The sequence below is a fragment of the Garra rufa genome, chromosome 25, assembly GCF_049309525.1.
Source record: "Garra rufa chromosome 25, GarRuf1.0, whole genome shotgun sequence".
Lineage (NCBI taxonomy): Eukaryota > Metazoa > Chordata > Actinopteri > Cypriniformes > Cyprinidae > Garra > Garra rufa.
The window spans coordinates 36,879,872-36,903,889 of record NC_133385.1 but is presented as its reverse complement, the minus strand read 5'-3'; the positions used below and the strand labels follow the sequence as shown (position 1 = coordinate 36,903,889).

The 24,018-nt window shown below is 37.6% G+C and overlaps 1 protein-coding gene across 1 annotated transcript; it reads right to left on the bottom strand.

The window, feature by feature from the left end:
• Positions 1-22,149: 22,149 nt before the first annotated feature.
• On the bottom strand, positions 22,150-23,348 carry fancf (FA complementation group F). The gene has a single exon (XM_073832244.1). The coding sequence runs from the start codon at positions 23,263-23,265 to the stop codon at positions 22,258-22,260; it is 1,008 nt and encodes a 335-aa protein (XP_073688345.1). The 5' UTR covers positions 23,266-23,348; the 3' UTR covers positions 22,150-22,257.
• Between the last annotated feature and the right edge of the window lie 670 nt (positions 23,349-24,018).

The window sequence follows — 24,018 nt, the reverse complement described above, 5'->3', positions numbered from 1 at the left end:
CAAGATAGCTTAAAGTTCATTTAAATATTATCCTAAAATTGTTTAATTTCGTTATTAATGTTTTAAATGAAAATGATCAAAGCACAGTCTCTCTTGTGTTCTGTGATTGATTGCTTTGGACTCGTCGCAGCAAGTTTCATCGCACTGTTAAATACAGACTGAACGGCAGCTCAAAACTTTCAACCGCTGCATGAAACTTCATTTTAGAGACCTGCAAGGGACATATTTTTTTTAGTCCCGCTCCTGCAAGTTTCTGTCCCGGTAATGTATGTTATTTTGTCCTGCTCCGTCCCGGAACATTCATGTTTTGTCCCACTTCCTCCCCGGGAGTGCAGGTCATTACTCCATCTCTTGGCTGCATGAAACAAACCGTCATGCTAATCTAGAGATAAAGACAATCAGAGTTATAGTAACAAACTTGCGCGTGTATGTCACTCTAATGTATGTCACCCTAATGTATGTCACTCTTGTATATCAGAGTCTTACATTAGGCATGCATAAGTCCGCTATTGATTCACAAACTATTCATGCTTTCGGGGCTCTGATCCATAGATCCACATTTTGGCATGAAATTTCAAAATATTTGTATAGTTGTCAAAATTAATGTCCTGTGAGTGTTTTATAATAGATGTTCACCCTTAGAGGAGGATCTTGTGAGTGTCAGTGGTGTTTATGCATATATGAGCACCAGCATCAACAGACCTAAAATGTATTTGCTGTATTTTTCATTTGTATGTTTATTTTATAATGGATACAAACAGAAGATATTCAGTCAGTCCAGTTGAAATGGCAGGTGCACTTAAGTAATCTGAAGTTCTAAAGAATGTCTGAATTAAAGATTTCATGAGCTTTAAATCTCTCTCTCTCTCTCTGTGCGTGCGTGCGTGCGTGCGTGCGTGCGTGCATGTTAGAACTGAGCAGAGGGTTTTCTTTTAAATTCAAAAGTATATCTTTAATTTAAAGTTAGTTTGAATTTTGTTTTGTTATTTATAACATGCAGTAGAACAATAAAAAGCCAAAACAAATGTTTTGGTTAATAAAACAGGTTTAAAAATAAAAATCTTTAGAGGAAATGTCAGGTATGGGAGGCCTTGCCAAATTGACCGGAGCAGGAGGGGGGCCCGGCCTAAAAAAGGTTGAGAACCCCTGGCCTAGACCAATACCAGACCCCAAAGACTAAAGGCCAATATCAGACCCCCAAAAACTAGACAAATACCGGACCCCCAAAGACTAAAGCCTAGAACAATATCAGACCGCCAAAAATCTAGACCAATTCCAGACCCTAAAGCCTAAACCAGTACGCCACAAACCCCAAAACAATAAAAGACCCTCAAAATGTTAAAGATTTTATTTATTTATTGCAGTAGCCAGTTAAACAGTCAGCATACAGGCAAAAATATCTTCAAAATAATCCCTTTACTTTTCATTCCAGCTGTCTTGACTGGGCAACAGTAAGCAGACATGCTGTGTTGAAAATAAAGGATGGGCCATCTCACTTTAATGACCTGGGCTGGCTTCCTCTGTGGCGTGTGCTAATGTGACAGGACACACATTGCTGTCACCAGCCGACCGGAACGTGTTTTCCCACAGCCCACCGATGACACGCGTCACGCCAATTGCCTCTGTGACAAATCCACCCACATGATACCCATCAGCTTAAAACCCTCAAAATGCAGCATGTGCAGTATGAATCTATTTGTGATTGTGTATACTAAGAGAAAAGGGTTCAACTTAGGATATTGTCCATTTAAGAACTGCTATTCTGTTTTTGATCAAACAAAGAGTAATGGATCCAATGGATGAGTGTGTGTGTGTGTGTGTGTGTGTGTGTTTGTGTGTGTAATAAATGAATCTGATCCAGTGCTGTGCTCGGGGCAGCAGGTGTTGAAGGGTATCCCAGCATCTCTAGGGGCCATGGGGCTCTAATCAGAATCCAGAATGAGTATGTAATGACCAAACCTCTGCAGGGCTCATGGGACATCAGGATCCAAACACAATTATTTCTGCAAACCCCTCCCAACACGACTTAACTCTCCCTAAACAGTTATTGCAAAGGGGGGTTCATCAGATTTACTCTGTCATGCAGAGAGGCAGAAGTGAGGGTTGCTCAAGCAGTCTGTGCACTAATATGTTGTTCTCAACTAAACCTGCAGTCATGAATGACTAAACGAGAATGAGTCAAGGGTGACTGAGTCACACTGGGCTCTTATATTCTATCCTTCTGTTTCATAATTGTTTTTCTCACTTTTTAGTGCTGTTTGCTAAAACATGCATCATTGTTAGTATTAATACTTTGAGTTAGTTATTTGATATTTGATATTTTCCAGTATATTTTGATATATTTTGTAAGGGTACTTAATGTCCCGTTAGATTAACCCCACGCTAGCAGTTACCTACCAATTTCTAGCAACCACCCAGAGCATTGTAGCAACTTCTAGTAATTGTCTAGCAACTCCATAGAACACTTTGACAACTGCATATCAATGTACTAGCAGCCCCCATAAAATCCGAGCAATTACATAAAAGTCACATCAGTGACTCAGAAGTACCTTGCAATGCTTCACCTATGCAACCGGTTCTGCTCAACTTAGTGACAGCCGGTATGAGAAGCAGACATGCTAACAAGGATGTCTAGCATCATTGTGCATCTTAAGGGCAGGGGTTTAACTGCATAGCACCTACTAGCTTGCCTCTGTTAAACTCAGCTTCCTAAACCTCACTCCCATCCGGGTCACGGCACCAATTCAGACTGGCACGGACACAACAAGGCCACTTAAGGCCACAGCCTATAGCATCAATTGTTAATGTGCCTCTTGAGGGCAAGGGGGTATAGTTTATCTGCACAGCTCTTGCTAGCTGTTACATTCGCAACATACCAACTGCCATTTTGAACACATTCACAATTGCATTGCAACCATAGATATGTATACGTAGATGCCTTATTAATAACTATCTCTATGGGCTGCTATATTGTAAGTAAAAGTCTGCCTTTTGGATGTTTTTTTTTTTTTCTCTAGCTTCTGTAGCTGTGTCTGTTATGGCAAAAACAGCAAGAAAAAATGTGATCAGATGATGCAGATCACTTGCTGAGCTATCATTACGTTGCAGTCAGATTTCATCTAATTATAGTAATAGTAATAGTAAATATAGTAAAGTAATGTGGTATTAGTTGCACATTACTTACTACAGCAATTCAGTGTTTTTATAGACTGGGAATCAGCAGAATTTTACTCAAATAATTTTAATAAGCAAAAAAAAAAAAAAACATTCATCAGTGTATCAGTGAGAATCAGTGTATGAAGAATCAGTATATGAATCTCAACAATGGTGAAATGCTTCATGCTGCAATGCATTCTGGGTGCATCATGCAAAACTCATCCAGAGCTCCCAGAATGCATTGCAGCATGAAGCATGTCACCATTGCTGAGATTCATACACTGATTCTTGATGTTTGTGGGTGTCATACAACCAGTAATCACTAATTTGAAATTATTATCATAGATAAGGTTCTAGATGAGATCATTTGATCAAATCACTGCATGATGATACTGTCTTTAACATCAGCATTTAGCCAGCATCGTACAATCACATTTTCTATTGCTGTTTTTACAGCAGCAAACATAGTTACAGCAGCTGGAGAAAAAACATCCAAAAGTCAAGAGTCAAATTGCCCAACTAAGGTAGTGACATCAAACCAAAATATTACTTTCAATCAACATCTAAATCTCTGTTAGTCTCAATCATAACTTAAATGTATGGCAGAAATAAAGTCAATGTGGTTTCCAATAAATTAAGCAGGTAATGCTGATTTTGGAGTTATTAATGACGCTGGAGCTTGACATCAAACAAAGATTGGGTTTTCACTTTCAACCAAAATGGACTTCTGAACAATATAAGTCCACATTCAGTGTGACTGGAAGCTTTATTAGAATTTTAGAGGATAATGTTCTAACAGTGTTATCAATAAACATTTGAGGAATGTGTTTAGAGAATGTTTTCCTACCTTTTAGCAGAACATTCTGCACCGTAAAAAGTTTTTACCAGTTTCAACTTAAAAACGTAAGTTCGGCAGCTGCCTTAAAAAAAATTTTCAACTCACGGCAATAAACGTTGTTAAAATGACTTGATTTAACTTATGAGTTGAAATGACTTGCACTTTAAAGTTGATTTAACTTAAATTTTTAATGCAGCTGCTAAACTTAAGTTTTTAAGTTGAAACTAGTGAAAACTTTTTACAGTGTGTGAACTAAAATAAAACCTGCCGCTAAAACATTCCCAGACACTAGACACTAATTATGAGTAAATGTAACTAATCTGATTATAAGCATTTTAAAATGTAATTACAAGTACTTACTTTTTGGAATCTGATTACGTAATCTAGATTATACGTAATCAGTTACTACCCAACATTGTACAAATCTATGTTTACAACCACCTATAAAACCCTAAAAAACACTTAGAAATGCACTGACAACCACCCACAACGGAAACCTAGCAAATAACCTCAAAACCCTAGCAACAGCATAAACAATGTCTTAAAAACACTCAGAATGCTATAACAACCGCCTAGCAATGCTGTTAACCAACCAGAACATCCTAGCAATCATGTAGCCATGTGTTAAGAACTACTCAAAATACCTTAGTATTAAGACCCACTGACATAAAGCACGCTAACTATAACGGTAAAAAATATTGGTAAACTTTTAAGAATTGTTCTAATTCGCATTTACATTCTATGTGAATATGTCCACAGTCAGCACAATTATAAAAATAGCAGATGCTGTCATTATAAACGCTTTTTCAGAACAATTCGTTCCAGCTGATAAAAAGAAGAAACACTGACAGCCAATCAGAATACATCCTGCTTTAATGAGCTAGAGCATTTAAAGTGTCAGATGGCATATATATATATATATATATATATATATATAGTTATCATTCTTCTTGTTACCAGGCTTTTATATTGGTTATTATAATTTCTTTCTTTTCTCCATCAAATGTACAAATCTAGATTCAACAATGCGACTGATCAATATGTTGTGCTAAATTACAAAGGAGGCTCCTAGGGAATATGAGGCTGGTTTCTCATCTTATGAACGTGCTGGCCAGTTGCTCCTCTCTGTCATGTTTATGAACTACTGATGCCCTGAGGCATTTATTCATGTAATTAGGTTTTAAATTACTCTCCCCACGCACAGACAGAAGAACTTCAGTGTCTCTGCTGCGCAAATTTCACAAATGCTGGCTGACATCCTATGTTTGAAACCTGACAGGTTAGCAGGTGAAATGAGTCCAAAAAAGCCTGGTGTCTGGTAGTATGACACAACTGCACACACATAGGCATGAAACTAAATGAATATTTCATCACTTATCAACACTTTTCCTGTGTTTGAGAATCATCCCCTCCCCCTTCCATCGCCCTGTTCTTCACACCATCTTAAAATAGTTCGATCCTGCTGATGCCGTGGGATCTGACAATGTTTTTTTTTCTCTGGAAAAAGCATTTCTGCATTGGCTAAGGTTGCCAGATCTGCTCTGTGGAGACCAGCAGTGCATTATTTAGCATTCGAGAGATAAGTTGGAGGGATACTAGAAATAAACAGTTAACGTAACTGACTGAGTCTGTGCCACATGAAATTAAAATGAACCTTTCTTATTATACATTACTGGTCTTAATGAGCACATTCACTTACAATGCCCCAAAATGCTGCCAAAGTAAGATGATCACTAGATTTTAAGGCATAACACATGGGTGCCTTTTTCTAAGGAGAATAATCTGAGAAGCAAAAGACATCAGAAAAAGTCTCTTGCCCTTGATCTTATTCAAGTCTGAGATATTGAAAAGATTTCCTTTGTGATATTCGTCCTCTGGGTTGGGACTCAGGTGTAAGTCAAGGCCTCTCACCTCTCACTTTGACAGTGATTAAGAGGAGAGAGAGACTTTCAGAGGAAGACAGGAGAAGGAGACAGACAGAGAGTGAAAGAGCAGGAGCCAAATCCGCTTAAGCACACACCGAGATGGGCCAACACGTCCCCAGGGGCCGACTCTCCTATTCAGAGCTGACCCTCACAGATGGGATCTGTGCATGTATGTGCATGACGGGGCTTAGATTTTAATGAATTCTACAGCTCGCTCTCTCACTCTCTCTCACACTCGCAGCCTTTGATTAAAATGTTATTTAGATGAGACCAGGGAGAAAAAAAATTGTAAGAGATGAAAAGGCAAGGGACTGAATCGAAATGAAAAGTCGCTAGAGAAATAATGATGGTGTAAATTGTGCATTGCTTGCATTCATCTTGCATAGCATCTAGGATGGATTTTTTACTTTACATTTTTAATCCATCTCAGTTGCTGGTCACACAGCTGAAGTCATCAGTTTTGTTAAAACGCTTGCTAAAATCTACTGAAACGCAGCATTTAAAGGCATCATGGGCACTCTTTAGTCTGATGCTAAAGATCACTAACGAAGTTCCAAACATAGGTTTAGGAGGAGCCTATTCAATCAGTTCTGTCACTCATCATTAGTGTATATAAACAGCAGCCATTGAGCCGTTGCAACAACAATTGTTCTGGCATTTCTTTACTTCCCCATCTCCTCCACTAGTCCATTATTTCCTTTCTATTTTACCATTAAGGGGGGTTTACTCTGAGTTTGAGCAGAGCCTTGGGATTGAGTATCTATCGATGACAGCAAGCCTAGTCTGTTACCATTAACCATTTTAGACTGAATGGGCCGGTAAACTCGATTAAAACAAGGTGATGCTTTTGATCACAGCTCTCCTCAAGATTTATTCACTTGCTTCTAGTTCTATAATTGATAATTTCTTGAGTTTGCACTTACATATATTTAGACAGAGCAAATAGTATGTATATTTTGCATGCTGTCTGAGGGGAGGGCTCTGAGCTCAAAATTTAGCCCAAACTCAGAGAACTTCCCTATATCCCAAGCTGGGACAGAAATAGTTAGATTTGAAAAGTTCGGGTGGAGGAGGGATGCTGGAAATCTGTCATGGGACAAAGGTAAGTTGGCTGCATATTGACAGTGCGTTTTCACTGGCACGTAGAAAATGCAGAGAGGGTTTTCAATTCATTCCTATGGAAGTTGAGCTTAAATGCTCACAAAGTGCATTATGGGATTGAAAGCGTCACAGAGAAAGCACTGAGAGCAGCTGAACGTGTCAAAAAGGTTGGGCATTCCTTGACTTTATGCAAATCTCAAGTGAAAAACGCCGGGCGACAACCAATCGCTGTGAAAAGTAGGCAAGGCAAGATTTTGACGTATGGTTCCAAGTGTTTGCTGAACTGGTGGATTACTCAGCTAAATTCACTTGCCGTTGAAAAAGTCATGTTTTATTTAGGGCTGTCTCTATAGGCTACGTTTCATCATTTTGAATTTTAGGTTGTACCTAGATGGCGCCATTAAAGTGTTTAGTTTGCGAACTGTTGTTAAAAGAAGAAGATGAAATGCAAACAGGCGGTGCGTTCCAAACGGGATATATTACCATCCGAAGGGCACTTAGAAGTGAAAACAATCATGGCCGACATATTGAAGGGTCATTCTAAACCGAAGTGCTCAAAACTGGCCACTTCAAAGGGCACTTTGGAATGAAGGATTTCGAAGGGTACAACTGATGGGCACTTCGCCCCATGATCCTTTGTGCTGATTCTTACCATGATGACGGCACTTCCGTGTGGTCACAGGATGATGACGCAGAAGGACACTTCAAGAAACAGTTGTTTGGTCCCCTACATCCTTCAACCCTTCAAAGCTCTCACTTAGGAGGGTTAACCATTTGAAAGGGATTGGGGCAAAGTGATGATCCCTTCCAAATGGAAAGCAGGGAATGTGTAAAAATTGTTTCCAAAGGTGTGCTCTGCCCTAAATTTGACACGGCCCAAAGCAGTGGCTTTGTAACGTTGCCAGCAGCACTGTGCGCAGATTTGGCAGTGTAGTGGAAACACACCGTTAACATCAATTACCTGAACATGCTCCACCTGTGCTAAATTGGTTAATTATCTGAACATGCTCCTCCTGAACTTTGCTAATAAAACTGAATTTGCAGCAGGTAGGTGTTTAATTCTGTTCCTGGAGATCTACCTCCTGCAGAGTTCAGTGCAAACCCTGCTCCAACAAACCTGTCTGCAATTATTAAGTATTCCTTAATAATTGCAGACCCTTTGAAGGGATTAGGGCAGTGGTTCTCAACTCCAGTCCTCGAGGCCTACTGCTCTGGGCTGCGTTTCCCGATAACGATTGATCTTAGCGCTTAAGAGCGTTTTCTACGAGTCACTTTGCGAACGTTCGTTATTGTTTTACGTGCGTTTCCCAAAAATGCACTTAACACAATTGCACGTAGCCCTGTTTTAAGTGCTACTTAGGAGTCGCTATCCGTTGGTAAAGTGCTGAAATGTCACATGCTGTTATAGCAATCCATCTAATTTTTTATTTCCGATTCTTCTTCTACTTGTGTGAATGTGTATTCAACTCGAATAACATAAAAAGTCCTGTGATTTCTTCTTGAGCAAGTTTAAAAACATAAATTAACTGGAAAATAAAACAAATTCTAACAGTCCTTGCCAGAAATGACATCTGCATCATTTTCGATATTATTATGGAACCTTAATTATTTAAGTAGAATTATGTATCAATTTCTTTATCAACAGTTGCTTATCTCACATCAAAATAAATCAATAAGTAAATAAAGAAATAAATAAGCTCTTACATTTATTTTTGAAAAATTTATCCTAATTATCTTTAATTAGGACAAAAATTTAAATAAGCACATACCTAGGGGTGGAGACACTAGCAAAATGGCTGAAACCAAAAAACAAAGAAAATACATTTTTCAATAAGAGGAAATTAATATTATTTTAGAGGAGGTGGAGCTACAAAAACCTCCTAGGTTTCCCTCCTTTTGACAGACACTTACCATCTTGAAATCTAGTTCAATTAGATTTAAGTATTTTTTTTTTATAAATGTGCCTTAGGAAAAAACTGATGTTACTGGTGTCCATCTTGAGACAAAACAAAGGGACTGATATATTTTAAGATCAGTCAGTGCAAGTGTCCTTCAGTAAAAAATGCTCAGACTTGCATTTTAGTCTGGACTAGGCTTAAGCCTTGTCTGTGAAAAGAGGGGTATATATTTTACTACAGCTTGAGTCTTGAGGGTGTGTGTGGCAATATAGTATTAGGGCCTATCTATTAGCCTATCGATATAGGTGCAGAAAAATGTTTAATGTGCACATGCTTTATCAGCACTATTTTATATAAATGTACTCTTCATGTACATTTATAAAAGGACAACCTTTGACCATTATGAACCTAACAAGAGAATAAATTCAGGGAAGAGATAATTAATGCAATTTCTAAAATCAGTGATTCAGTTTCTTCAAGTGGGGCCTTCTGCAATTAGTGAAATAGATGACAATCAGTGTGCGACATGTGAATATTATTACAGCCTGAAAAACTTTAAGTTTTAAGTAGAGCTGGGCGGTATGACCAAAAATTTATATCACGGTATTTTTCAAAATTATACGGTATCACGGTATATGACGGTATTTTTTTTTTCATGCATGACTAGGTGTTAACCACATTTCCTAATAAATTAGAGACTAATTACTGCAGTATATTGGCTTACATTGACCGGACTATTAACCCAGGTTTGAATGGTCTCACAAAATGCTGTTGTTCACAAAGAAGTGACAGTGGCACTCATAATTGTAATGAGGTGAAGAAATCAGAATTCATGATTTGCAGTCAAAATACACAACACTTTATTGTGCATTCTTCACAAGTTCACATTTACAAGTCTACGCGTTTCTCTTCCAGCAGGAGGCGCTGTCAGAATGGTAGTATACAAAGTAGCGCAACAAATGATTTTGAAACGTGCAGCGCTCATATTTATTCAATGGATAGCCTTTTGAAGTTTCATCGCAATTCTTGTCTTTCAGTCCCCACATTTTAGACCACCTGAAATCATAATTATGACTTTCATAACCCCCTAATAACACTGCAGTCATCAATGAAAATTAAGAGCTTTATTTAAGACTTTCAAAAACAAACCTTACACAAAATACGTTTCTTTTTTATTTTTTTTCCCACCATGTTCGGGGCACAAGAAAAATATTAAGGGACTAAATTAATATCAGCATATGAAGTATAATCGTCTCTCATTGTCTGAAAGAATGCACATCAGATGCTGAAAGTCAGTTTTTACTTTCACTTTAACATATTGATCAGTTTCCACGTTGCTTGTGTGATATCCATTGGCTTTAAAACATAAATATTAATAAAAATACAGTATATAGAAAAGACATATCTTTAAAATATTGCGACGTAACACCAACGTAAAGTCATTGTTTTTCTCTCACTGAAAGCTACATCTGTCTGCGCACAATGCGCCGATCTCTGCTCTAGTCATCACTGCAGACACACCCCCTCTTGAAATTTCGGCATTACAAGTTTTGCAAATCGCTAACCCTGGATCTTTCTCAGATATACTGAAATACGTCCACACCTCAGATGTGTTGCTTCAGACAAGCACGTGCAAGCTGCGGTTTCTGTTTGCGTCAACATGTTCCCAGCGCTTTGTACGCACACACTCACCGGTATTGGGGTATATGAAAAATGAATATCATTAAAAAAAAAAAACACCGGTATTCGGTATGAAAAGGTATACCGCCCAGCCCTAGTTTTAAGTTTGTAATTTTAATTAAAACATTTTTTTTTTCATTCTAACATTTATTATGTAATATTATTTTATTTATTTATTATTTCTATATTGAATGGTGTAATGAGTAGAAAATAGAAAGTAATAAATATATACGTACCAATAAAATGAAAAATTACTTTGAAGAGAAGTACATTTTAGGTGCAATTTGCCGGTTGTCCAGCAGGTGCCCTCATAACTCTGTCCCCTTACGATGCACTTAAGGCTTTACGATTACTCCAGAGCACTCGTAAATCTACGAAGATTTTCAAGTGCTACTTAAGTTACGATGTTTTTGGGAAACAGACCGTAATATTAAGATCAGTCGTACGATCATTTTTACGAACAACTTAGGCTTACGATGCTTTTGGGAAACGCAGCCCTGCACATTTTGTATGTTTCTGAGTCTGACACACTCAGTTCAGTTCATGGATCTTTCGTCTAATGAGCTGATGATCAGAATCAAGTGCCTTAAATGAGGGAGACATACAAAGTGTGCAGAGCAGTGGGCCCCGAGGACTGGAGTTAAGAAACACTGGATAAGGGCATAGGGATGAGACCTTCCAAATGGAACGCAGGATTTGCCAGAAAGTAGAATTCCAGGAACAGGATTGGCACCCATGATTTAGAACAGGGGTTCTCAACTCTGGCCTGCAAGATCCATTTTCCTGCAGAGTTCAGCTCCAGCCCTAATCAAACACACCTGAACAAGTTAATTCAGGTCTTTAGGATCACAAGAAAGTTGCAGGCAGGTGGGTTTGATCAAGGTTGGAGAAACTGAATCTCTTTAAATGTGTTTGTCACTTCCAAGTGTCTCAGTAGCTGCGTTTCCATTACCCTTTAAATTGTACAAATTGAAATTGCGAATTGAAAGTATGCCTGATGGAAATGTGTCAATTGAGCAAAAACTCCCATATATCATAAAAAAAGGTTTTTATGCTCACATAAGGTGGTTTTTCAGGCAATTCAAAAAGGAATATTTTGCAAAACAGCAATGGAAATGGTTTTCTTGCATTTACAGGTCACTTAAAGCCAAAATCCCACAAAAATGCCATGACCTATCGTGAGAAGAAAAAAAATATGTTTAATTCGCATAACATTGGTTATTGGAAACCATATTTCACAGTACTTTTTAAACGACATTTATAAAATAGCGCCAAAGTTTTGTGCAAATCTGTAATGGAAGCGCAGCTAGTGTCTACTTGGCTTTATGGTACTACAATAGAGGTGTCTTATGCTTGGAAGGCAATTATACTGCAGAGTTTAGCCCTAATCCTAAATAAACACACCTGACCCAGCTAATCAAGGTATTTAGATTTACTACAAACTTTCAGACAAGTGTGTTGGAGCTGGTTGGAGCTAAACTCTGCAGGAAATTGTCCGTCCAGGAGCAGAATTGGTCACCCTTGTTCTACATGGACACTGGAACAACCATGCCAATGCTTTTTTGAAGTGTACAATAGCGATTGGAGAAGCCAGAAAGTAGACAAGGTTTCGTAAATTTGAACCTGTAGAGCAGGGCTGGGCAACTTTGATCCTGAAGGGCCACTGGCCTGCAGAGTTTAGCTCCAACCCTAATTAAACACACCTAAACAAGCGAATCAATGGCCGCAAAACCTAGGCAGCTGACTTGTTGCCTCGCTGCCTTATCCGTCAATAGCTGCGTTTCCATTACCCTTTAAACTGCACAAATTGAAATTGCGATTTGAAAATACGCCTAATGGAAACGCGTCAATTGCATATCGCAACAAAGTTTTTACGCTCGCATGAGGTGTTTTTTTAGGCAATTCGAATGAGGTAAATTTTGCAAAACAGCAATGGAAACCTACCTTGAAATATGTCCTCCAAAGGCAGCGTTTTTCAGTTTTCGTATGCAGCCAATGTCTTCAAGATTGCGGACAGTGGCCCTCAAGGACCAAAGTTGCTCAGCCCTACTGTAAAGTTTAGCTCCAATGCCAGTCGAAGACTTGCTAATCAAGCCAATCAAGGTCTTTGGAGTTACTAGAAATTTCCATAAAGGTGAGATTTGTCAGGCTTTGAGCTAAACTGCAGGAGATTGGCCCTCCAGGACTGGATTTAAGAAACCCTAAACTACAAAGTTCATCCAGCCCTGACACTTAGCCACTATGCTACCACTACACTACATGTATCATAGAACCTGACCCACTTCCTAGATTCATTACCCCAGACTGTGTGGCAAATACTCCTACCAAACTCACACATTCTCACTAACAGCAGCTGCTTGTGAACACACACTCTGGTCCATGTGGAGATCTATTTATATAGTTATCTATCAGCAGAGCTGTCGAGAGTGTTGTATGGCATCAAGCCTGCAGATGAAACCAGCCAATATAACGAAGGATTGGGAGCTGTTCTGAACCACTATTATAACAGAGGAGAGCAAATAATGTCTGCAAGAAACAATGCACCCTAAAACACAGACATGTACAAACAGTGATATGAAAGTGTCTCTATGACACATCACTGTCACATATTAGGCTCTGTGTTCTCAAATACTGAGTATTTGACAGCCACCGTCCTTCCCTTCATGTTCTTTTTTCTCTTCCGGTCGCCCCCTTTCCATTTACCCTTCCTTTCTTGTTTTCTGCTTTCCTTTTGCTTTCCTGTTCACATTCCATTCCTCCTTCTTTTCTGATCTCACTTCAATATTCCCCCTTCTACTTCACCATTCCACTTCTTACCATTCCCATTCTTGTTTACCTTTCTATTCTGTTTTCTTTTTCTTTTATTGTTCCCATTACCTTTTTCATTTTGCTTTCCATTTATTTCACCATCCTGTCCCTTTCTCCTTTCTGACTGGTTCGCCTTTCCATTCCCCTTCCTTTATAGTTTCCTTTCTGGTCCTCCTTACCATTCCACGTCTTCTCATTGCCATTCTTGTTCACCTTTCTGTTCTGTTTGCTCTTCAACTTCCTTTTTTCTTTCCTGTTTCGATTCTCTTTCTCCTTTATTTTACATTCCTGTCCCCTTCTTTTCCCTTTCCCTTACCTTTATGGCTTCCTTTCCTCTTCCACTCTGATCCCCCTTCTCTTTCACTACTCCACTTCTTCCTTTTCCCAATCTTTTTTGCTTTTCTATTCGGTTTTCTCTTCATCTTCTCTTTTCCGTACTTGTTCCTGTTCCCTTTCCAATTTTATTCCTCCTTCCTTTCCTTTTTTCTTTTTATTTCTGGTTCCCCTTCTATTGCACCATGCCGAACATTGTCTTTGATATACAGTCTTAAAAATAAGGGTGCTTCACGATGCCATAGAAGAACTTTTTTTTGTCTAAACGGTTCCATAAAGAACCTTTAACATCTAAAGAACCTTTCACAAAAGGTTCTTTGTGGCAAGATTATAAAAAGGTAAGAAAAAGATGGTTCTTTCTGGAACCAAAAATGTTTTTTCTATGGCATCGCTGTGAAGAACCTTGTAAAGCACCTTTATTTTTCAGAGTGTACCCCAGATTTTGGGCTGGTATGAGTTTTAGAATGACACAAATAGTGATCTCTACACCAAATCCCTTTTTTTTTTTAAACTTCCTTTCTGCTCTTGTGCAGAACTGAGAACACATGAGTGACGGAGGTGTGAAGAACTGATCAGCAGATATTACAAACAGAGCAAGTGCTAATTAATCCAAAGGCAGTTTGTCTGGAACCTCTGAGTAATTCTGTTATTACTCACAAACCAAATGCTACACAAGTTTTAACTTAAATGACATCGGCATGTCAGATGAGGAAACATTTTTGATATCCTTTTGTGGATTTTCCATGAGTAAGAGAATAGGGAGACGCTTTAGTTTACAGTCTGGTAGATTTGCTAATCTAAACATGTCAGCCCAAATGACGTGACAGCTTATACTGATACAACTCTCCTATATTATTATGAGTAGCCTTATATCAATTTCTGTATATGTCAGATGTTTAAATGAGGAAAGAAAGATTGCATATACCTTTGTTTAAACATTAGTAAATGTTAAACACATTCTGAGCTCAGTTCAAGACATTAGAGGTGTACAATAGGAACAAATGACAAAGGAATATCAGTGTTTGTCCTTCAGCATCTTTCTAAAAAGCAGTATCCTTCATCTGTCTGCACTCTCTCCAAGCTGCGCTTTTCATCACATGTTTAACAAACCATGTCCTCATTGGTGCTGTCAACACCCCGCCCCCAACACACACTCACACCAGCTCAACACGTCTATAGGGACTACAGATAATGAAGGTGTGTCTTTGTATGTGGGGAACATGTGTTTTTCTTTATTCTGTGTGTTCTAATAATTAAGCAATTTTTAGCAATACCTTGGTTATTTAGAAGCCATTTAATGTGTGTCTTTGAGTCTGCAGATTGTGATGCTGGTGCTGAAATCAATACTACTGCATTAATTAAGCAGTAAAAACTTCAAAATTAAGGTTTTGAGGGTTCTGTGCATATGTCGAAGAAATCGATATGCTAGTGTACTCCTTTTGCACATGTACACATTGCAAATTTATAGTCCTCCTCACAAAAAATGATGACTTCAGCTTGCACTACACTAAGGGCACGCACACACAGAGGCGCGTTAGTAGCTGTATACGTAAAAATAATAATCATGAAGGTCTCTAAAATCATCCAAACAAAACAAATCTTACAAGAGATCTATAGGTTGCTAGCATTATGCTACTCATGTTATCTTTGATGTTTTATTTATTTATCTTTTTGTACAATTTTGTTTATTATATGCTGTTTGGATGTAGTGTTAAATTTGTTTAAAAATGAAAGACAACAACAACAACGCCTGTTTGTTATTTAAAGGTTTAATAAAAAAAACAAAAAACTTTTGGTTAAAAACATGTTCGCATCATGCTAGCGACATGCTAATCAAGCTAACAACATGTTAGTATGTTGCTAGCATTATGCTTATCACATTAACAGCTTGTTTAAAACATGTTAACATCATGCTAGCTTGTGTTAGCATGTTGTTAGCATAATGCTAACACAATTAACATGTTGTTAGCATGTTGTTCACATGACGCTAACATGATTAGGGTTACTATTAGTATAAGTTTTTTCACGGCAAGCACCACTTTTTTCAGAAAATGTACGAATACATTTATTTTTATTTATTAATTTTAATTTGACTTTTTGATACACAAAAAATGGCTGCACTTTGTTCTGCACTATGTTCCACCACTTTAAGACAAATTTTGTTGTCTGTTGTGTTTTCATATCTAACATTATAAGATAGATGCTATAAGTTTCCCTGCTAGAAAAAAAGCTGGCTGGCTAGTTTTAGCTGGTCAGCAGACTGGTTTAGAGGGGTTTTGGTCACTTTCTTAGCTGGTTAGCCTACCCAGGCTGGGAGACCAGCTAAAACTAGCTACTTCCAGTTTAAACTAGGTAAGACAAAGCATCCATATTAGGCTGGATTTAGCAGGTCAGCAGGCTGGTTTTATAGGGGTTTTGTCCACTTCCTTAGCTGGTCTGGCTGGGAGACCAGCTAAAACCAGCTACTTCCAGTTTAAACTAAGACAAACCAGCCATGTTAGGCTGGTTTAGCTGGTAATCCAGCCTGGTCTTAGCTGGTCAGCAGGTTAGTTTTATAGGGGTTTTGGCCACTGCCTTAACTGGACTGGCTGGGAGAACTTAGGCTGGTTTAAGCTGTTTTTTTCAGCAGAGTGCTGACAGCAGTTATTTGGAGTTAGATGCTCCTCCTTTTAAAATTTGACACTGAAGGGGTGCATGCAACATATTTGCTCATCACACATTCACATAAAATTTTCGAGAAGAAAAAAAAACCTGGGGAAAAAAGCAGAACATGTTCACATAGTGACTATATGCATGAAACCTTTCAGAAAAAAAATTGGCCACAAATGGGTTAAATGTGAAAGTGAAAACAAAGAAATTAGGTGTATGTTAGATTTAAATGATTGAGATGAGCAGAATCATGGGAAGGTGAATGAAATAACCCTGTGTACGAGTAATTAATTTACATCTAACACTTGAAAGGCATTCCAGCATTCCTGACTAACGCCTCTCCACAAACGAGAGACGGGAAAATATCTGTATTATGGCTGAATAATGACAACAAGATTTTTCCTCCCTTTTTCAAAAAGAAGTCCATAATGAATTGCTGTGTTAGGGAGGAAATCTCGCCTCTGATTATTCACTGTGGAAACGGTTGTGTTTTCTCAGCATTGCCCTGCTGCTTTCTCAGTGCATATTTGAGCTGAGAAAACACATTTTCTTTGTTTCCAAGGAGACAGGGACCAGAAAAAAATGAAGAACTATTTGTCTGCTGTCAGAGAAAGCACAGCATCTCTACAGCATCAGAACAGAGAGAAACTACTTTGAAGTGTCTGCAGTTTTTTTGCAGTATCGATGAACAGGGATAATTGCAGTGCTCTTTGGTTTTTGCTCACTAATTAAAAAATGTTACCTTAAACTTTCCAGATATTTCCTTAAACGCCATTAGCTGCCATATGTTACCCAGCCTAGGCTGGTTGGCTGGTCTTAGCTGGTTTAAGCTGGAAGTAGCTGGTCTCCCAGCCTGCCCAGGCTGGAAAAGTGGCCAAAACCCCTCTAAAACCAGCCTGCTGACCAGCTGTGACCAGCTAAACCAGCTTAGCTGTTTTTTTTTCACCAGGGTTTAGAGGGGTTTTGGCCACTTTCCCAGCCTGGCCAGGCTGGTCTTAGCCGGTCAGGCTGGGAAACTACCAGCAAAAACCAGCCTGACCAAGAGACCAGCTACTTCCAGCCTAAACCAGCTACAACCTGCCAACCAGCTGTTTTTTTTTTCAGCACGTTAGTCAAAACTAGAGCTGTGGCGAAGTGTTGATTCTAATCGACTTTTCGATTTTTTATTTTTAATTTTTTAAATCCTTAATTTTATTTTGCCCGTGTCGACTAACTGGCAAAATACCGGAAGTGGATTATATATTAAACCCACTTAAAACCATAATTAAGCATACTTGTGAATTCGCAAACGCTACGATTCAGTTAAATAAATATATGCGATGCAGGATTAATATATGTGCGTCAGTTATATACATACATGTACGTTACGTACGTGCATCTCAGAAGCTCCATTCACAGCTGTTCTACAGGAACTGTCACCATTTACATTTACTCAAACTCCATCTCTGCGTGATGTTGTGAGTTTTGGTTTATTCTAATGTTTATTATAACGCTCATCTAGGAACGCAACGTGCGCCATTTTATCAGATTTGTAAGGTAAATCATTTATAAACCTATAAGAAGTGTAGTCTAGTGTAGCTAGACGGCTGAAGGTCTGGAATTCATGGCAGCTTTCATTGGCCAAGGCCCGTCCATAAGGCCATTTGACCGACATGTTAAACAACCAATCAAAGTTTGTTTCGTTCAGCGTCACGTTTCGGGGCGTGGAAATGCCCCCACAACAACAGACTGGCGTGCAGCAAGTCAGCCATTGAAATAACCAGCATTGAAAGTTAAAGAAGAAGAGAGAGAACAAGCAGTACCTCAGTAATTTGTTTACGAACGTTGCAAAAGTGTATAACAACAATGGCGTCTGCATAAGCACCTCTTAGCAAAACACAGAGTAAAACAGTCTGCGCTTTCCTGGCAGACCGAAAATAAACTCGACACTTGCGTCTCCCGGAAATCCAAATATTAAAGATTAAGTGGATATTTGAATTAAATGTTGTTTACCCTGGTGAAAAAAAAAAAAAAAACATCTAAAACCAGCCTAGGCTGGTTGGCTCGTTTTAGCTGGTCAACCAGCCTGGTTTTCAGCAGGGTAGTCAATATTAAACAAGAATTAAATCGCCAGTAATGTATAAAAACAATCGTCAGGGCGTTTGTGTCACACGTGCGGAGAAGAGGAGCCAGGGGAACACACGAGGAAATCGGGGTTGCAAACAAAACACAGATTTATTTGTAAAAAGCAAAGCAAAAGGACAAGGAGTAACAAAACACGTCGCAACTTCACAAAACAAAACCGAGGAGCAAAACAAACACGTAGACTTTAACACCAGACAAATGGAGTGAGGAACAAGAGACTATTTATACACAGAAACAGGGGAGTGGCTACAAAAGAGATAATAAGGGGAAGTACAAATATGGGCAAGACTGAACCAAATGAACATGAACCAAAAGGGGGAGCAAACGGAATAAACCAAGTACACTAGAAACACAGGGGAAAAACACTAGGAAAACAGAACAGAACAAGACACAATCCTGACAGTTGGCCTTTGTTTTAACGCGTAATGTACATTAGCTCTATTGTTTATTATACATTATGTATTTCAACAGTTTTGTGCAATAAACCCATATGATTTGTCGCTTTTGTTTTGTTTTTTTATTTGAATGAATTATTATTGCATCAGTGCTATTATATATGTATTTTAAGTCATTTTAAAGGCTGTTGTTCACTTACATCTACATATATTACCACAAAAAGCCTAATTATAATTATAGGGCCTTATGAAATACATTTTAATTTTTCTATACTCTGTTTTAATAGTTATTTTTTTAATTAATCTAATTAATTGAGTGTTACAGTTTTATTTTTTACCAAATTATTTTCCATTACTTTTCTGGATTCCATTGTAATGGTTTCATTAAAACGTAATAATCAAAAACATCTGCAATTAATTAATTTTATAAAAATAAAATGTTCTGAAGTAAAATAGTTTTTTTTTTGGTGGGAAATTAGTCGATAGATTAATCTATATAAAAATAGTCGTTAGCGGCAGCCCTAGTCAAGACACAACACATTCTCAAACAATATCGACAAAACAGATTTCTATAAATATTGAAAACATTTCAGGCCTCAAAAAAACATAAACTTATAACTAGAGATAAAAATCACTTTGTCAAAGGATGCAAAATCTATTTAGAGATTAGATTGACTGATTCAGCATTTAGTAAAGGAAATGAGGTCCTGTTTTCAAGCGTCACCAAACAGCACAATGCTATTGAGAATTCAGATGAAGTCATAAGCAATGAGGTTTCATTGCAGGTTTCGACAACCTCAAGTGACCTCATAAATCACTGAACGTGGGGTGACCCCCAGCCCATGCAGATTCCTGATCTCTTTCTCCTCCTCCTTAATATGACAGACATATGAAAGCCAGCCCACGGAGCACGCGTCTGCGTGTCCCCGGGGACCAATTTAAGAGGCGCACGCGTTTGCTGCCTGGCCTCTTCCTTCTATTTCAAATGAAATCCTGTGCTTAATGCCAACGGTTGCCAAGGTGACAGTGATGCCACCATCTGTCACGCAGCCTATTCAGTGCAGCCCAGCAGCATTTCTCTTTAATGAACGAGTGTATTTTTTAATTATACTATACAGATGAAATACAGAATACACCCTTAAAAATAAAGCTGCTTTAAAAGGTTCTTCACAGCGATGCCATCGAAGAACCAGTTTCAGTTCCACAAAAAAACATTCAGTCAAAGGTTCTTTAAAGAACCATCTCTTACCTTTTTATAATCTGAAGAAGGTTCTTCAGATGTTTAAGGTTCTTTATGGAACCAATAAGACAAAAAAGGTTCTTCTATGGCATCGTAAAGCACCTTTATTTTTAAGAGCTTAAGCCTGCTGTGCATTGTATCGGATTGTATTTTTGATCAGTGAATACCTATGACTTTTTACTTTTAAAATCAGAATAGCTGCGCATTTAAAAAGCATTTAAGTATTCAAATCTTAGATGTTTACTAAGATCCTTCTATTATCTATTGAAACCTATATAAAAACATAATTTAGTAGATACCAATCCTAATCCCTAAATTTCAATTTATGAAAATTATATTGGAAAAAAAAGTGTTTTATTCCTTTTTTTTTTTGTAAATTATTAAACTTTATGTGAAAAATGTTTTAGTCCTTGATTTTAACTACAGAGCTACATTTATGTTTACAAAATATTTATGTGTCCCTCTCTCATAGCTACATGGTGAGTAGATAGGCTCCTTCATTTTAAGGTAAATGTGTTCAAAAGTATGACAAATCTGTGTGTAACTTTAAAGAATGTCACTACCGAACATTTTTCCAAATATATAAACACTTATTTGGGAGTTATATGTTTGGTGGAAATAAAAAATTTTTTAGTATGTTTTAGTGTTTTAGTATGAGTTAATTTTGTCACGTGATGTGGACGCTACCGAAGCATTACTGTCACGACCAAAACATGGGAAGTTTTATCAGAAATAAAGTGTACTGAATTATCAACTAAGATGTTTTGATAGTTTTTGTTCAATGTATATTCAAACTAATGAATTGTTGACTTTTTAAAATCAGTATGATCAACTTTTTTGCCTTTTACAAAGAAAAATTGGATTCAAAATACAACAAAAATTTCATTAATTACACTTGAAATATTGTTAAAATTGCAATTGTTATTGATTTACCTCTGAAAATGAATAAAGGTAGATGTAAGCAAAATCTTAATAGGTCAATATAACCCTTCTTATTAAATTATATATGACTGTGTTTCAGTAGTGACACATTTGGGGAGAGGACAAATATTCCCAAACTTTCTAAAAATACAATATGAGAATTAACTGCACAATTACTACACTGTAAAAAGTTTTCACCAGCATTAAAAATGTAAGTTAAATCAACTTAAAAGTAATCATTTTTTTATTGTGAGTTGAAATGAATAGTAGTTTTAAGTTGATTTAACTTACATTTTTAAGGCAGCTGCTGAACTTATGTTTTTAAGTTAAAACTGGTGAAAACTTTTTACAGTATAGAAATGTACCTTGGATATTATACAATTTGCATGCATAGAAAATTTGTGGAAAAGGAAGTTTTTGACTGCACCGGTGGCCCTTATACACTGAAAAAAATATATATATATTCATAGAATTTACAATTTTTTTTAAAGGTAAGTGGTTGCGATCAATTTATTTTAGCTGCATTTAAGTTAAAAAAAAGTTGAAAGTTAGTCAACTCAATTTGTTTATTTAAATGTATCTAAAATAAATTTTAAAACACTTACCTTAAAAAAATAGTAAATTCAATTAATCATTTTTAGTGTATATGTATATATTGCCTTTTAAATTTGACTGTAAATAACACTGTGTTTGTTTATCATCTATTATCCAGATACATTTAATAAGGCTGAATATCAATGATCTACTCGAATGAAATAATTCCCCAGGAAATACAAAAACTTCAAACAGGATAACAACAGTAACAGATACAGACTAGTATTTAAGAAATAAATAAAATACCATAAGGGGAACCTAGCCCTCAAATAAAAGGCATGGATGATGGTGTAAAGAGCACTGTCGCCCCCTGTCTGCTGGGAGACTGCTTTTCCTTCTCTAAACTGTTTTAATACTGAGGAACAAAATTGTGTTCAGAAATGTTATGAAATATGAAAAGAATAAGTTAATATTATGATGGCTCTTTTAATAAAACAAACATCAATAACTTAAAATGATTTTAAAAAAAAACTCTGTCTTTCAATAATGAATATTTAAAATTATATATTTTTAAAACGTGCGGAAAATACTTCTATCAAACACACCATACTGTTATAAATAACTAATAGACTTTTAAACTTTTAATCAGATGTATTTACATCTTCAGCTGGATGATTACATCAGTCCATATATTAATGCCTTTCACACTGAAGTCTCCAGCTTCGCGTTTGAGTGTTTTGAGTTCAGTTTTTGTCTCTTCTTTTAAAGGTGGTCCTGAATTCAATAAATCTTTGAATCGATCAGTCAGCGTGTTAAAGCTAACTTGTCCATCTGATGTCGGCACCCATAGACTCTCCAAGACCTCATACTCCAAGCAAGACGCCCAGTGTTTTAAAACACCCCAATATGCCTGTTTAAACTCTGAAGACTGTCGGGAGAGGACAGTACAAACCCCAGGAGACAGAGATCTGCACAGTTTAGTGAAACATACATCGTGGTCTCGCAGCCAGTCGAGGATGAAGAGCTGAGTGGCGGAGTACGTTTCGTCAACATTCGAATGGAACGCAGCTGCGATGATGTCATAAAGGCTTTCCAGTTTTCCCGCGCTGTCATGAAGGATGCAATCCAGCAGTGTTCTCGCATACTCATCATTACCAGACCGACTCAGTATAGAGTTCAAGAGCTTCCCGAGAAGTTTGCCTCTGACCACTGCTTCAGCTGGTAACCCATCATGACTAACGTTAGTCCTGTCCAGCGTGCGGCATAACACAGTAAACGCTGATTTGCACGTGATGAGGCTGTTCTGATCAAGCTGTGATTCTTGTGCATCTGTGAAAAGCATTTGCATAACGGAGTTCTCAGCAGAAGGGTTTGTAAGTAAATGAACGAGCAGCATATATTGACACTGAGCCAGTTCAGAGAACACGACTGGAGAGTAGGACGGCAGAGTATCCTGCAGGCGCTGGTTGGTGTCATTCAGACCGGACTCCAGCGCGGATCGAACCGTAGGGTTGGACTGGAAGCGGGAGTGGAGCTGCTCGCAGTACTCAGCCCACTGAAACGCCCGGAGCGTTGTGTGATGGTCCCATTCACTGACGCGGTCCGTTTGAGACACGGCCAGTAACTCCAGGATGTTGGTTAGGTGTCTCAACACAGCCTCCATGAGACTCTCTCTGCACTGTGTTTAAATAAACATAAACAAATCACCGTGAGCACGGAATGAAGTTCGGATTCTGTCGGCGTGCTTCGTTCTCGATTCGCTATTGGCTGAGAGCGCGCACGACGTCACTTTCTTCGCGCTACTGAACTTCTGTGGAGGCATTTCAAAATAAAAGTTTTAAATTTGCGTTTAGGTATACAGGGTAAAAAATAACTGAGCGTTATCACTTGCAAACTTTTCTGTATTGCAAGTTGTCTAAAAGTTTGTTTTAATATGTAAATGAGCCATTATTTAATGAAATATGTGCTGATTTGGATATTTCTAGTACAAAAATCTAAACAGTGGATGAAGTCAGTTTCAAAACTCTTTTTTTTTTTTACATATTAAGAGTCAAATGTTTATACAGATAATCTCATTTTGCCACTCCATATATCAGAAAATACTTAGAATAGGGAAGAACTATGTATATATATATATATATATATATATATATATATATATATATATATATATATATATATGTATGTGTTTGTGTTTGTTTGTGTGTGTGTGTGTGTGTGTGTGTGTGTGTGTGTGTGTGTGTGTGTGGTGTGTGACCCTGGACCACAAAACCAGTCATAAGTAGTGCAGGTATAAAAAAATACATTGTGTGGGTCAAAATTATAGATTTTTTTTATACCAAAAAACATTAGGATATTAATTAAAAATTAGGCTCCATGAAGACATACTTTTTGATTAGTAATGTGCATTGCTAAG